Source organism: Meriones unguiculatus, chromosome 16, assembly GCF_030254825.1.
Source record: "Meriones unguiculatus strain TT.TT164.6M chromosome 16, Bangor_MerUng_6.1, whole genome shotgun sequence".
Lineage (NCBI taxonomy): Eukaryota > Metazoa > Chordata > Mammalia > Rodentia > Muridae > Meriones > Meriones unguiculatus.
The window spans coordinates 12,115,863-12,131,086 of record NC_083363.1 but is presented as its reverse complement, the minus strand read 5'-3'; the positions used below and the strand labels follow the sequence as shown (position 1 = coordinate 12,131,086).

The 15,224-nt window shown below is 38.5% G+C and overlaps 1 protein-coding gene across 4 annotated transcripts in view; it reads left to right on the top strand.

The window, feature by feature from the left end:
• The window catches only part of Pcdh15 (protocadherin related 15), a 1,462,904-nt gene that overhangs the window by 916,693 nt on the left and 530,987 nt on the right, over window positions 1–15,224 (top strand). For all 4 annotated transcript variants that reach the window (XM_060369368.1, XM_060369370.1, XM_060369367.1 and 1 more), the window contains exon 5: window positions 4,664–4,729. In XM_060369368.1, the coding sequence (XP_060225351.1) occupies window positions 4,664–4,729 (66 nt within the window). The remainder of the gene's footprint in view (window positions 1–4,663; window positions 4,730–15,224) is intronic.

Below are 15,224 nucleotides of genomic sequence, written 5' to 3'. Positions count from 1 at the left end.
TAATGTTGAGTTCTGGGCCATAAAATATTTAGTTTTAACTTGAATGAAATGACTAATTATTTCAACAATATTTTATTAATTCTTTGAATATTTCACACAATGTATTTTGAGCATATTCGTCCTACCTCTGTGGGCATAGGCAACTTCACTCAGGAGGTGGCACAAAAGTATTGCCATTTACTTCACCATTGTAATTGAAAGAGGCTGGGCTTGGCCTGGGACTAAGTAACAAGTGATTTTTTATTTTGGACTGCTTTGAAATTACTAGTGTGGATATTGCCTGGGCAGTGGAACTCCCAGAAAACTGGTAGAAAAAAAAAAAACAAAACTAATGTGCCAGTCATTGACACTCATGTGACAGTTGTCATGTCACTATGTGACAGAAACAAACAGCTATGAACTTTATTGAACCTATATTGCTTAACATTAAAGGGAATTTTTAGAATTGGGTGGTCTTCTTTGGCTGCCTCCTCTTCCGGGGGACTATTTCAGTTAGCAGCTGAGTCTGAGTGGTCCTCGGGCTACAGTCCAAGGATAATGGCTCAGGGTTTGCTTCTCAGAAATGTTGTATGTCATCTTAGGACTTCCTTTATCCTCAGTCCGAGGAGTTACCGGAGATCATTGATAAACTCATGGTTGTGCCCTTAGCATGATGGCATATCTGTAGAATAAGCTACCTTGACATTCCAGTACTAACATTTGTATCTCACACTTAGTAACAAATTAGATGTTGGAAATAGGTAAGGCCCTAAAAGGTTGGATTTTTCAGCATGGAAGACCAATGTTAAACATGTCATTTAACCAGGAAAATGAAGAGTAAAAGAGATTTGAGAAGCCCATTTCCCAGGTCCACACACCAGCAGCTAATTCACCCTTCCCATGGCAGGTGAGTTCTTCACAGGCCACAGAGAACAGGACCAGGAAAGTCCACATTGCATTCTATCGTTCCCTTTGTTTTTAATTAGGAAATTTTATGCTCAATAAATCCTTGCCTACTCCACCCGAAATTACTTTCTTCTCAAGACAATTCTAAATAAACTTATTAAAAATGTTTTCCTGCATTTCAGAGCTAATTATACTTTCATAAATGCATCATTTCAAATAAAGCACTTGAGTTGCTTTGAATAATGTTATTAATAGGTTATGTGTCTGACAAATTTCTCTTCATTAGTGTTCGTTGTTTAAAAGTAATAAAATAAAAAAGGATTTAGGCCAATCCTGAAGTATTGGTTGGGTGTGATAATGCTTATTTATTGAAAATGGGAGCCCCATGAAGGATCTAACTGTGAGAAGTTGAGTTAAACTTTTGCTTTGTGGATTTTTCTAAGAGTGAGAGGACACACAAGGTCATGGCATCTGTATTGGAAGCATGCTAGGCAAGAGATGGCAGGTGGGAAGACCAGGGTTCACAGAAACCCAACAGTATTCTCTGAGAACCAGCTCTTCTTGGAAGATGTAGGTTTGGAAAATGTAGGTTAATCGATACTTTCCCAAATGGGAAGTGAATTCAATGGGATGAAACGTACAAGATTCCTACAAGAAGTCATGCTCTTCCGAACTCCTAACTTAGAATAACATTAGACGGGAAGAAGAGGGGAAAGTAGATTTTCAGAATGTTAAACATTGACAGGTATGTTAATGTCTGTCTCAAAATTATCCACAAACTGGGAACTGTGGGTCAACTAGGACTGGGTATGAGAATATCTATCTGTCTATCTGTCTGTCTGTCAGTCTGTCTGTTTAGCTAGCTATCTGACTATCTATCTGTCTATCTATCTATCTATCTATCTATCTATCTATCTATCTATCTATCTATCTGTGTATCTATCTATGTATCTATCTCTCTACCTGTGTCTCTACCTCTATCGCTACCTCTATCTCTTTCTCTCCTTTCCTCCTTTCTATTTTTGTTTTGTTTTAGTCTATATAGTCTTTCTTTAAAATTTTTATGACAATTTTATTTACTTTTACTTAGTTTTTTGCCTTTACATGTGGGCCCAATGCATGTCAGCACATGTATATGGATGTCATGGGACAACTTTGTGGGAGTCAGCTCTCTCCTTTTATGACATGTGTCACAGGTAGAGATTGCAGCTGAGACATTTTGCTGGGAGCAAGGTCTACTCTCTGTACTAACGAACTAGTAAAAGATTAGTATTTACATGTGTTAATCTCTTCCTGTCTCTTCCTTCACTCTGCCTTCTCATAAACCTATTAGTTAAATATCTTTTCATCTACCAGTATTCATTCTGGAATGAGACAGTTGTATCTGCTTTCTGTATCAGTGATAGTTTTAAGCCCTTGCTATATATGGGTGATGATGAAAGTCCTGAAGAATATTTGCTGTGTCCTGTGCAACTGAGAAAATAACAAAAGTTCAATCTAGAATCCTCTTCCTCGAGGACCAACAAGAAATCTTACTCCTCTTCTTCTCAGTCACCCTTGCCTTCTCATGGTCCCTTCATCCCTTCCCACAAATTAACTGTCACTGTGTTGATTGTTATATATGTCATTAGTATTTTTTTTTTAAATAAGTGAGTCCACAAACATAGCTCTGAGCTCTGCCTTTGTGGCTCTGGTGTCAATCCTTTCTACTTAATTCCTTTGTTTTCATGAAATACATAGTGGTGTTGTCACAAAAAACAAACAAAAAACCACCTCAGGATGGGGAAACTATAAAAGTTTTTCTGTTAGGTATAGTTTGTAAGGCTGACGCAAGAAATTGTCCATCCCGCTTTCTTGGTGTTCCATTTAGTCTTCATTAAAGGCAACATCAATGGCAACAATATGAAGCAGGAAAGGATCACATGATAGCACAGCAAGATGTTTATGCATGTGGGGGGCAGGGTTACAAAGCCAAGTTCATCATTTCAAATCAACTTTGTCTTGTGGGAACCAGTCAGGTTCTAGAAGAGCTCCATTATTTCTTTCTGAGGTTATGCTTCCAATACACCTGTATCACATCTCTGAAAGCATACAACTCCCTGTCATTGCTATAAAAAGACCAAACTGGAGCTGGAGAGATGGCTCAACTATTAAAGGCTAGGCTTACAAACAAAAACATAATGAATCAAACTGATAACCCTGGAACACTTAGGGACTCATTTAGGCCAGGTTCAAACGGTAGCTGGGGCAGAGGACAAAAAACTGAGATGGTTATTCGGAGTTTCTCTTTACTTCAAAGGGAACCCAGAACATGTTTTGGCAAAATAAATGTCCTTATTTTATCTTTGTTGAATTGTATGCAGGTAGGTCTCATGAAATGAACAGATACACCCAGGAATGGGGTCTCCGTAAGGCTGATGATAGAAATCTCTGTGAAAGCAGAGGGGATAGACAGAGAGCCAAGGTGTTGGGAGATACAGGAAGGAGAGAGAGGAGTGCAGAGCTACCATAGATGTGAACCATGAAGACGAACTCTTGAACACTGACAAAGGTGAACACTGCTGGCCTCTCAGCTTATCCCCTTTAGAAGAGAGTGCACAATCACCCACAGAGCTGTGCCTAGAAAAACGATATCACCTATGCTGACATACATAAAAATCAGCAAATGTTTTTATCAGCAAATCTTGAAATAACCTTCATGGGTATTAAGATAATTTCCAGCATGCATATAAGTGTGTTATAAACACATATATAGACACATATAAATCACCTTTTGTTTAACTCCAAGGAGTGCCTTCTGATTCTGAAATGTTCATGTGTAAGCTTAGCTGCCACTTTCAATTTATGGATGTTATAATGCTATTTTTAGAATCATTATTGAATAATACTTAATAAGGTAAGATGAGCATCTAAAATATGAATTCATTATCACTTCTGATTGACAGACACTATTCTGAAGATTTCAGTGTAGGACTAAACACTCTTTAAAACAATTTATATTTTTAAAATATATTTTTCTGTACTTTATGTTATTGTTACACTAATCAAAAATACTGTTAAGTAGTTCTATGATAATGGAGTTTGTATATATTATCTAATTTTGGTGTCAATATTATATTCAAATTATAGAATCTGATGTGTCCCCTTTTCAAAGATCGTTAGGTAATTCTTCTATTACTGTATAATGACTTTCATGTATCTATAAATCTCTTGCTAAATATATACATGTATCCTTTCTTCCTTTCTTTCTTCTGTTTTCTGATCTGCTCCCATTGGTGATTCTGTACTTTGACTCCAGACTGGCAATATGAGGGTAAGGTGACTAAAATATTCCCTAGCACCTCATGAGCATCCCTTGTTTGTCCATTTTACTTTATTGTTCTTAGAGCATTATTAAAATTCTGTTCACTCTCTTTAATTATGCCCTTTTTCACAATTAATTTCCAATTATGTTTGTTTCTGTTGTGGAGTTTTCTCATCGTTTATCCTGTTAATCATCCCTCTATTTTATTTCTCTGCTTTAAATTAGCATTTCATTATTTCTGCCCAGAACCCATCTTCTCTGGTTTCACAGTAAGGTTTGAGCAGTGTTTGGCTATAATGTCATAGAAACATGTCACCTTAGAAAATGTTTTCTTTCAATAGTAAAACCCTTAAAATGTATATTCATTTTATAGTAAGATTTTATGATCAGTGTATGTGTGTGTGTATGTGAGTCTAGTTTTGGGTATGTTCCCTTACATTTGTTAATTATAGTCTCTCCTTATCTTTTCTCTAGATTGCAAACTAGCTAGAGGAGGACCACCAGCTACCATCGTGGCCATTGACGAAGAGAGTCGGAATGGTGAGCGAGTTCTGTGTTTACCAGTACTTTCTATAATAAGTTTTTTTTTAATTTTAGCATTTGATTTGATATTAGCAGAGACTCTTTTCAAAGTCCATAAATGATTCATCTTTAATTTTCTGTCCAAGACTTTATAATAGATCGCTCCTAGAAATGCTTCATTGGGGTTGTGTCGCAAAAGACTCTTTCGGTGGATATAAGTCTTCAGCTCTGTATGAGTAGTGAATGATCTGAGTAATCGCAAGCATGAATCATATATGTTCTGGGATGTTTCTGTAAGTAGGTTGAGCTGACAATCACGCACAGAATCACCTAGCTGAAGTGAAATGGGTTCCTCACAAGGAAGGGACCACACTGGGAATCTGGTACAGATTAAGGCTTAAAACTGGTGTGACACAGCGGTTGAGCTTGGCTAACAGGTCATCTTCATGGACTTCAAAGACAGCACGCAGCTCCAGCTGACAGCGGGGAAGAAGCCTGAACTCCACTCCATTCAGACTGTCTGCGGTAATTAGATGTAATACCCAACCATACGGAGTTATATTTAAAAAAAAAATTACTTTCTCAAAATCAAAAATATATGAGATTTTGTTCTGGAACTTCATGTGCTTAAACTTTAAAATAGCCATAAAGCGCCCTCCTCTGTTGGGTCTTGTGAAGATGGTGATGTTCGGAGCCAGCCTGTGCAAGAGCGCTCTATAGGCATCTTCTCCACTGTGAGTCTATCTGACGTTCCCGGGCTGTTGCTAGTTTACTTAAGGGAGTTTTGTTCCGCAATTACACTTTAAGGAAAGGGATTATGTCAGGTCACCCACCGAAGAACTGCTTTTCGGTTCTCCCCTGTCATCCTACTTAGACCTACACTGAGAAAAGTAACAAGCATTTTAACAAGATAACATTCTGACAATGACCCGGAAATATTTGTGGCTTTATTTTGATGGTTTCTCCTTTTACTCACTTGAGAAAGGACTGTCAAGTCCCACGTCCGTCCATGCTCTTTGTGAGCAGCCAAAGTGCCCATAGTGTTGCTAGCCTCCATTAAAAAAAAATTCAGAACAAACACTACTTTTTAAAGTATTAGGCGATTATGAAAATGTATTTTTATTATTTAAAAGTTAATTTCGTCTACAATGAAAACATACAGAGTGAATAATTTAGACCAGCTCGAACATGTTGGAACTAAATTGTAATTCTAGACAAGGGAATAAAATACATTAAAGTGCTACACTGGGAAAAGACTCTCTTTTTCACAGGCAGATTTATGCTTTACTCATAATTAACTATCTTTATTCAGGACAAACCTGTATTTCTTTAAGATCCAAGTCTGACTTTTTAAGCAGAAGCGTAAAGCCAACGAGCGTGCCAGGATGTGTGTGCGAGCCCTTTCCTTATTTTTAGCCAATTTATTTGTGTTTAAAACTGAGCTGAAATAAAATCGTTACTTTTACTAAAGGAAGCATGTGACTCTGTGGGGCTTGTGGATCTTGCTGCAGCACTGGTGTCTGTCTCCTCTAGTGCTCACCTGGCCCCTCCTTTCTAAAGGGTGCAGGAAGACATTGTCAAGGCTGCAAGGGCTTCTGAAGACAGCCTAGATCTGCACAAAATGCTGTGCTTCTTTCTTGACACATTTTACAAAAACTGCCAACTCCACAGAAAGCTGCCAAAACCAGTTGAGTATCAACACTCAATGTAAATATCAACCTACAATAAAGGTTTTCCATTTTCTCTTTTCATTTTACATGAAATTTCTAAAACTATGGAGATCAAAATGATCTCTGCCAGGTACTGTGGAGTGTACACAATTGCCCTCAATGTGAGAATTGGAAATAGCTCGGGACGATGGCATTCGTAATCTAGGGAACCCCAAAAAGCTTCCCATTAAACCGGGTATTTCCAATCAAATTAACACTAAACAATGTGTTAATTTCTCCTTTTCTGCCCATTTTCTTTTTTCTTTTTCTTTTTATTAATTACAGTTTATTCACTTTAAGTCCCAGCTGTAGCCCCTTCCCCATCCCCTCCCAATCCCACTTTCCCTCCCTCTTCTTCTCCTATGCCCCTCCCCCAGTCCAATGAACCTCCCCTTTCATCTGACCACAGTCTAACAGGCCTCATCAGGACTGGCTTCTTTGTCTTCCTCTGAGGACTGGTAAGGATGATCCCCCCTCAGGTGGAGGTGATCAACGAGCTAGCCCATGATTTCATGTCAGAGATGGTCCCTGTTCCTATTACTGGGGAACTCTCTTGGAGACTGAGCTGCCATGGGCTACTTCTGTGCAGGGGTTCTAGGTTATCTCCATGCATAGTCCTTGTTTGGAGTATCAGTCTCAGAAAAGACCCTTGTGCCCAGATTTTCAGTGGCAGTAATAAAGTAATAATATCCTGTTTTCAAGGATCCAATTTTATAATATTTCAGAGACCTTAATAAAAACTGAGGTTCTCACTTGGACCAGGCCTGGGTTGTGGCCCTTTCAATGACTTAAAGCTGGACCAGTGATATGAAATAGTGATAGATATAACTTGCTGATCTGTATTCCCCTTCCTCCCCTTCCCTCTCTCCTCTTTCCTCCACTCTCATATTTCTGTATTAATGCACTTATTTCAAATAAAGTATCTGTGTAACTTATGTGTTTTCCACATTTACATAAGATAGACTACTTAGATAAGGAGATGTGGAAAAGCATATAAATCTCTCTTGGAGATAAAAGGGAGTTTGTATTTACTACATATGCTTTTGGAAGGATTGTTCTTTTCTACTAAGCATGTATTCTGCTAACTCATCAGGCACATTTGCCACATTGCTCTGCAAGATTATTGTCAACTGGAAACAGTTAAACTCCTTGAGTGTATTGACACAATACTCCAGAATAATTCCTGATCAAAGACTAGCTACTACTGAAATTAGAATAAATCACAGGCAATTTTCACTAAATAAAAACTAGAATTTTCTACAGCAGATTATTTACTTGGAGACAAAGCAATTGTAATGATAGAAGAAACTAAAATTTGTCTAGGAAGGAGTGCTGGCACACCCTTCTAATCCTGAGGCAGGTCTTGGTGAGTTCAAGCCTTGGCTACGTAGTAAGTTTAAGGCCATCCTGGTCTACATAGTAAGGCTCTGTCTCAAAATTGTTTCATTTGATTATTTCACAGTAATTGCACCATCTTGCAACGTATTGAAATAGATCCAACTGTAAAATGTTTCTTGGGAGATAACACAGTCATGTATGTTGGTGTCAAATAACTGCTCTTTGGTGTAATGTGGTAATTCTCACATTTGGATAACACAGGGGAATATTTTATCTCATTCTATAGTGCTGCAGTTCCCTAACTTGTTTCTAGCTGCAGAAAAACTAGTCTTTTATACAATGTTAGCGTTCTAGCTATTGCTTGTAGATGACATGTAGATGTACATGATATTAAAACCATGATTTCAAACTTACCCATCACCATTGCTCTATTTCTTATTCAGCTCATCATCAAGTCACTGAATTATTTTGTTTACTGTGGAAGTGGCTCACACTGATGAGGGAGCCATTCTCCTGTGAATTATAAAGGTACCCTCCTGTCAGCCTTTCCCGTATATTTTACTCCTTTCCTGGCGGCTGCTGCAAGATAAATATTGTTATGCAAAGCCATTTGGCTGTGTCCATCACCAGCCAGCTGTATATAGGGCAACACATTCAGCCTGTTTCATTTGTACTGGAGGATGGCTTTCTGAAAGGTCAGTGGTGACATCCATCTGAATGTGTAACTGCAGTGACAAGAGGAAGCTTTCTGAGCCTCCACAAAATAAGTCGTTGCTTACCTCATCAAATGGTCTCTAAGGTTATTAGAATTCTATGACAGCCTATATTTTCTCACACTAATCCTATTCTCAGTTTGGGATATACATTCAAAACATAAAAAGATTTCAGGAAATAATTGGTTGACCACAATACTAAGAGCAGCAGCTGAAATATGGAAATGACCATGGAGCTGAAGCATTTTGTCATGATCCTAGTATTATTATAATTATTAAAAATGATAAAAAAGATTAATTATGAAAAGTTATCCATTTATTTAAGGAAAGAAACATCATGTTATGATATGTGCACACTTCTTCATGCTGACGTTTATGTTAGTTATGTGTACTATACAAATAAGCCTGAATTATGACAAATTGAATCATGTAGCACAGACACACCATTACTCCTGGGTGAAAATATTAGTGAGTGACTTTTTATAAATGCAGAATTTAAGGCAAAGGCCATCAAGGCAATGGCTAGGATAGAGTAAAATTTTCATTTCCATAAACTGTGGGTCTATAAAACCAGTGGTAAGAAGAATGGCCTGGGTGCTATGATACAAAATAAGAGCGGAGGTGCTGGTCAAGAACCTGTCTGAAAATGCGTTCTACCAATGTCCGTGACCCAAACAGGAAATGCTCTATATGAACAGGTCATCCCAATTTGATGCTTGATTCCTTGAAGAACAAAATGCACCTGGGTGGCAGAATGGCTCCATCACCAGTCTTGACAGTCATTGGAAGGGTGGAAGAGGTCAATTAAAATAACAGGGCAATCAGAGATCCTCACATATGAAGAAAAGGGCAAACTCAGGGCTGCGTTGTTATGGGAAGGAATTGATGTGGATTCTTCTCCCCACTTGGCCATCACCACAGTGATTAGGTTTGGTGTGGTTGCTGCTTTGCAGCTCCTACTGAGCGGGTTCTGATGGAAATCATTTAGGAATGGTGCGTGGATGATGCCTCCGTGTTTAGTTGTTTTAAAGTGCAGCACCTGGTCTTTCCAAGAACCATGCTCAGCATGGTTCTCCTGGGTACCTGTCCTTATGCTGAGTTCTTGAGGCTTTAGATTCCACTTCCCTGCCCCCAACCCACATCCTTTCTCTTCCCAATTACCTTTACACATAAGCTTTTGAGCTTCCCTGTGATCAGATGCTGGGTTAATAATTTATGTTGCAGGGGTTCTAGGTTATCTCTGTGAATGGTCCTTGGTTGGAGTATCAGTCTCAGAAAAGAACCCTGTGACCAGATATTTTGGTTCTGTTACTCTCCTTGTGGAGCTCCTGTCCTCTCCAGGTCTTTCTATCTCCCCCTTCTTTCCTAAGATTCCCTGAACTCTGCCCAGTTTGTTTATGAGTCTCAGCATCTGCTTTGATACACTGCTGGGTAGAGTCTTTCAGAGGCCCTCCATGGTAGGCTCCTGTCCTGTTCCCTGTTTTCTCCTTCTTCCAATGTCTGTCCAGTTTGCCATTCTGAGTGAGGTTTGATCATCTTACCCAGGGTCCTCCTGTTCAGATTGTAGCCAATGGCACTTCAGGATCCAAGCGGGTTTCCTAGTAAGGGGAACAGGGAAGGTCTCTGACATGAACTCAGCAGCTGGCTCTTTGACTCTCTCCCCCAGATGGGGAAGCAGCCTTGTCAGGCCACAGAGGAGAACAATGCAGCCAGTCCTGATGAGATCTGATAGGCCAGGGTGAGATGGAAGGGGAGGAAGACCTCCCCTATCCCTGGACTGACTTGAAGAGGGGCATAGGAGGAGATGAGGGAGAGAGGGTAGGAGTGGGAGGAGAGGAGGGAGAGAGCTACAGCTGGGATACAAGGTGAATAGATTGTAATTAATATAAAAAATAAAAATTTAATTAAAAATAATTTGTGCTGCTCTGAAAAGTGAAGTGTGTTTTTTTTTGTAAGGACAGAGAGAATATGAAATGGTCAAAGCCTTCACCTTTGAACAGAGTGTAGAAATCAGCATGATGTAGGTTCTTAGGGTCTATTTGACAAAAACAAGAATCCCACAATGACTTGCTTGATTTTCAAAGCACTTCCCACAGTAATTTTAAAAACAAATTATTATATACCAAGTAATTCTACTTAAAATGACAGTAGTATTTCAACCATATGTAGTTTTCTAATGTGGATCAAGCAATACTAAACTAGTAGTATTCAACCGATGGATGCTTTAGAAAAACCACTGAATATAGTGTTTCTTTTTCGTAATTTCAGGCAGTGTAGTTTAAGCAAAAAAAAAAAAAAGCATACTTGCTCTTTGTAGGAATTTCAAATTAAGGAATTTCCTACTCACAAAGTTTTCAGTGATAAAAAAAGTGCTTTTGGATATTGTTTCCGATGCATTGCTGAAGTATTCTCAACTTTACAAATGGACTTCTTAAGCAGCATATGAATACAAATCACTATATGGTATCCAACAGATTTTTTTTCTTTCTTTCTTTTATTTTTGAAATTTTATTTTTAATGTAATCACATCATTTCTCCCCTTTCCTTTTCTCCCTCCAAACCTTCCCATATATTCCTTCTTTCTCTCTCTTTCAAACTTATGCCCTCTTTTTTTTCATTAATTATTGTTATGTGATATATAAACAGGTCAATCTGTGTAATTTTACTTGTGTGAATGTTTTCAGGGCTGATTATTTGGTATTGGTAGGGCTTTTACTTAAATCCATTAGAATTTCTTCCCTCTGGTAATCAGAAATAAGTTTTGTTTATTTTTAAAGAATGGAAATGTTGGGCATCTGTTTTCTTTGTTTTTGGTTTATTATTTTGGAGATGAAGATGGTGAGTATCTTATTTGGTTCAGTTGGTTGGGTTTAGTTAGTTTTTTTTCTTTTTCTTGCTTCCTGAATTCTGTCTTTTAATGTCTTTTATGGTAGATTTAGCCCTCAGTCTCCAGAAATGAGGTGGGGAGGTGATGATCACTGAACTGCACTTTTGTTGTTGTTGTTGTTGTCGTTGTTGTAAGATGTCTTGGCGGCTAGTCCCTTGCTTTTCCTGATGTTTTGTTTTGTTTTTTTTTTCTCGCTCCACTTGGTAAAATGATCATCTTAGGATCATTTCACAGATGTGCTTAAGTCTGAGGTTTGCCTCAATTCTGTGGGGCTTCTTCACTTCAGTGAGGCAGTTCGGCAAGTCACTGATCTAAAGACTTCATTTATATCCTTAACAATGCAGTCAGGGATCCGAAGACACGGACAACAGTTAGGCTTGGGCTGCAGATAACCTAACAGAGGCAGGTAATTGAAATGTTGCCACGAATTGTCTCAGTGCTCATCTCAAGGGTACATGACAAATTCTATGTAGTAAATGAGTTTTATAGCATATAATTAATAAATTTATGCCTCTATTGGGCTTTCTCTCCTGAAATGATAAATGACTATTAAAAACTTTTGTTTTACTTGATCATTGTTTTTTTTTGTTTTGTTTTGTTTTTTTAATGTTCTGAATTTTGTCTTCTAAATAATGTGCCACAGTGGGTGGGTTCCTGTAAGTTGATACTGTTTATTTTTATCTGCTATGAATCCCCAGATCAAATGTATTATTTATACCACTTATGACTATTTTCAAAATGTTGAGAAAGCTCAGAATATTTCTTCTTCTTTTGACTAGCCATCAACATGTTTTGCTTTTTCTTTTACAGAAAAAATCAATTAAAATTTATGACTACATTTAGAGGAGACTAAAATATCAACAATTTGAATGTATAGATAATTATTATCATTTCATGTAACATTAAGCTGCTGACATTATGCATTTCCATGATTTAAAAAATCACTATTTCATGTATATAATCTTTATTTAATTTAATTAATTTAGTTATTGGTAAATGAATGGCTTTTAGAAATTGAACATTTTTAATGTGGAACTGGCCTGAGGAAAAACAGGAGTCCTACAAAAAAATAGAGATGTAAGAGTGGAGCTAGCCAAGTCAAGATTACAGTCAGGATTTTGTGTTTGTCCTGCTGTTTCATTTTTTAAAATTAATTAGTTAATTTATTTATTCACTTTACATCTGATAATACCGATAATACCACATCCCTCCTCTCCTTCCGGTCCCACCCTCCCTCTCCACTCCCCTTTTCTTCATGAGTCACCTTAGAGTGCATCCTCTTCCCCTATGGCCTGGCCAGGTAGCCCCACTGAGGATAATTGATCAAAAAGCAGGCAACAGAGTCCATGTCAGAAAAGGCCCCTGTTCCCCTTACTAGGGATTCCGCATGAATCCATAGCTATCCATCAGCTACAACTGTGAAGGAGACCTAGGTCCAGTCCATGCATGGTCCTCAGTTGCATGCATGCATTGGTGCTTCAGTTTCTGCAAGGCACTCTGGGCCTTGGTTAGTTGGCTCTGTTGGCCTTCTTGTGGAGCTCCTACCCACTCCAGGTCCCTCTACCATGTTTTTCCAGTTTTCCATAAGACTCCCTATGCTTCACACGATGTTTGGCTGTGAGTCGCAGCATCTCATCTGTTTTGCTCCACTGCTAAGAGGAGACTCTCAGAGGACAGCTATGCTAGGCTCCCTTCTGCAAGCATAGCAGAGTACCTTTAATAATGTCAGAGGTTGGCTCTCCCCCATAGGGTGGGTCTCAGATTGGGGCAGGCACTGGTCAGCCATTTCTTCTGTCTCTGTGCTATTTTATTCCTGCACACCTTGTAGGAAGGGTAAATTTTGGGTCAAAGTTTTTGTCGGTAGGTTGTCCAGTTTGAGGGTGTCCTCTTCAGTTTCCATGATCCCTGTTACTAGGAATCTTAGCTAGAGCCACCCCCATATTAGGAATCAAAGTGAAGACTCAGAAATAAACCCACACACCTACAAATACTTGATTTTTGACAAAGGAGCCAAAACCATACAATGGAAAAAGAAAGCATTTTCAAGAATTGCTGATCTAACTGGATGTCTACATGTAGAAAACTGCAAATAGATCCATATTTATCACCTTGCACAAAACTCAAGTCCAAATGAATCAAAGACCTCAACATAAAACCAGATACACTTGTTGGTATAATGTTCTTTTAAAATGTATATACCTTACCCTTGTTCATTCAGATGCTGATTTCTCCCCCTGCCCCCAACTCTCTGGTTTCAATCTGGATAGTGCATTGTGATACTTATTCTAAGCATCCTGTCTCAACTGTGTGTAAACAGGCCAAAATAAAGCAACTAGTTACAATGTTGTGCAATGGGGGAAGCCAGAGGACAGGAAAGAGGGGAGAGCTAGAGGGCAGGAAATGAGTGGAAGGAGAAGGGGAGAGAGGAGAACTAGGAGCAGAGCTGGAGGAGAGATCTTGGGACATGGTGGAGATGGACTAGACATGATATATCACTAAAAGCAAGTATAATATGGGAAATCTAAATGTTAGGAAACTATGAGGGCATGGAGGTTTAGGAGAGAGTAACTCTTGCCCAGCATTGTGTTCTAGGTTAACTAAATAAACCCAGTCTCTGTGTGGTGATTTGGGTATACAGCTGTTTAAGACTAACAGCAGCTTTGCCAGAAGACATATCAATAGTAAATATTAATCTCCACTTACAACATACACTAAATCTATTAGAAGAGAAAGTGGGTATCAACCTTGAAATCATTCGCACTGAATGCAACTTCCTGAACAGAATACCAACAGCTCAGGCTCCAAGATCTACAATTAATAAATAGGACCTCATGACACTAAAAAAAATCTGTAAGAAAAGGACACTGTTAATAGAACAAAATAGCAGCCTACAGATTGGGAAAAGATCTTCACCAATCTTATATCTGACAAAGGGCTAATATCCAAAATATATAAAGAACTAAAGAAATTAAACACCAACAAGCCAAATAATCTAATAAAAATGGAGTACTGAGCTAAACAGAAAATTTTCAACACAGGAATATTGGATGGCTAAAAACAAAGAAATGCTCAAAGTCCTTAGCCCTCAAAGAAATGCAAATCGAAACAACTCTGAGATATTATCTTATACCCCTTAGAATAGCTAAGATCAAAACTCAAGTGGAAAAAAAAACACAAAAAACTCAAGTGACAGTACATGCTGGCAAGGATGTGGAGAAAGGGGAACCCTCCTCCATTACTGATAGGAGTGCAAACTTGTACAACCACTTTGGAAATCAATTTGGTGGTTTCTCAGAAAATTGAAAATAGTTTTACCTCAAGATCCAGCTATACCACTCCTGGGCATATACCCAAAAGATGCTCCACCAAACAACAAGGACATTTGTTCAACCATATTTGTAGCAACTTTATTTGTAATAGCCAGGATCTGGAAACAACCCAGATGTCCCTCAACTGAAGAATGGATACAGAAATTGTGGTACATTTACACAACAGAATACTACTCAGCTATGAAAAACAAGGAAATCATAAAACTTGCAGGCAAATGGATGGAACTAGAAAAGATCATCCTGAGTGAGGTAACCCAGACACAGAAAGACACACACGATCTCTACTCAACTTCTAAGCAGATTTTAGCCATATAGTTCAGGACAAACATACTACAATTGACAGACCCAAAGAAGATAAGTAACAAGGAGGACCTGAGGAAGGATGCTTAAATGTCATTCAGAAGGGGAAATAGAATGGATAGCAGAAGTGGTGGAAGAGGAAACAGGGTAGGAGAGGGAATATAGTGAGAAATGTGGGTGGAGATCAGACCTGGGGAGAGCTGAGCCTGAGGGGAAGACAGAGGGCTTGCAGAGAGA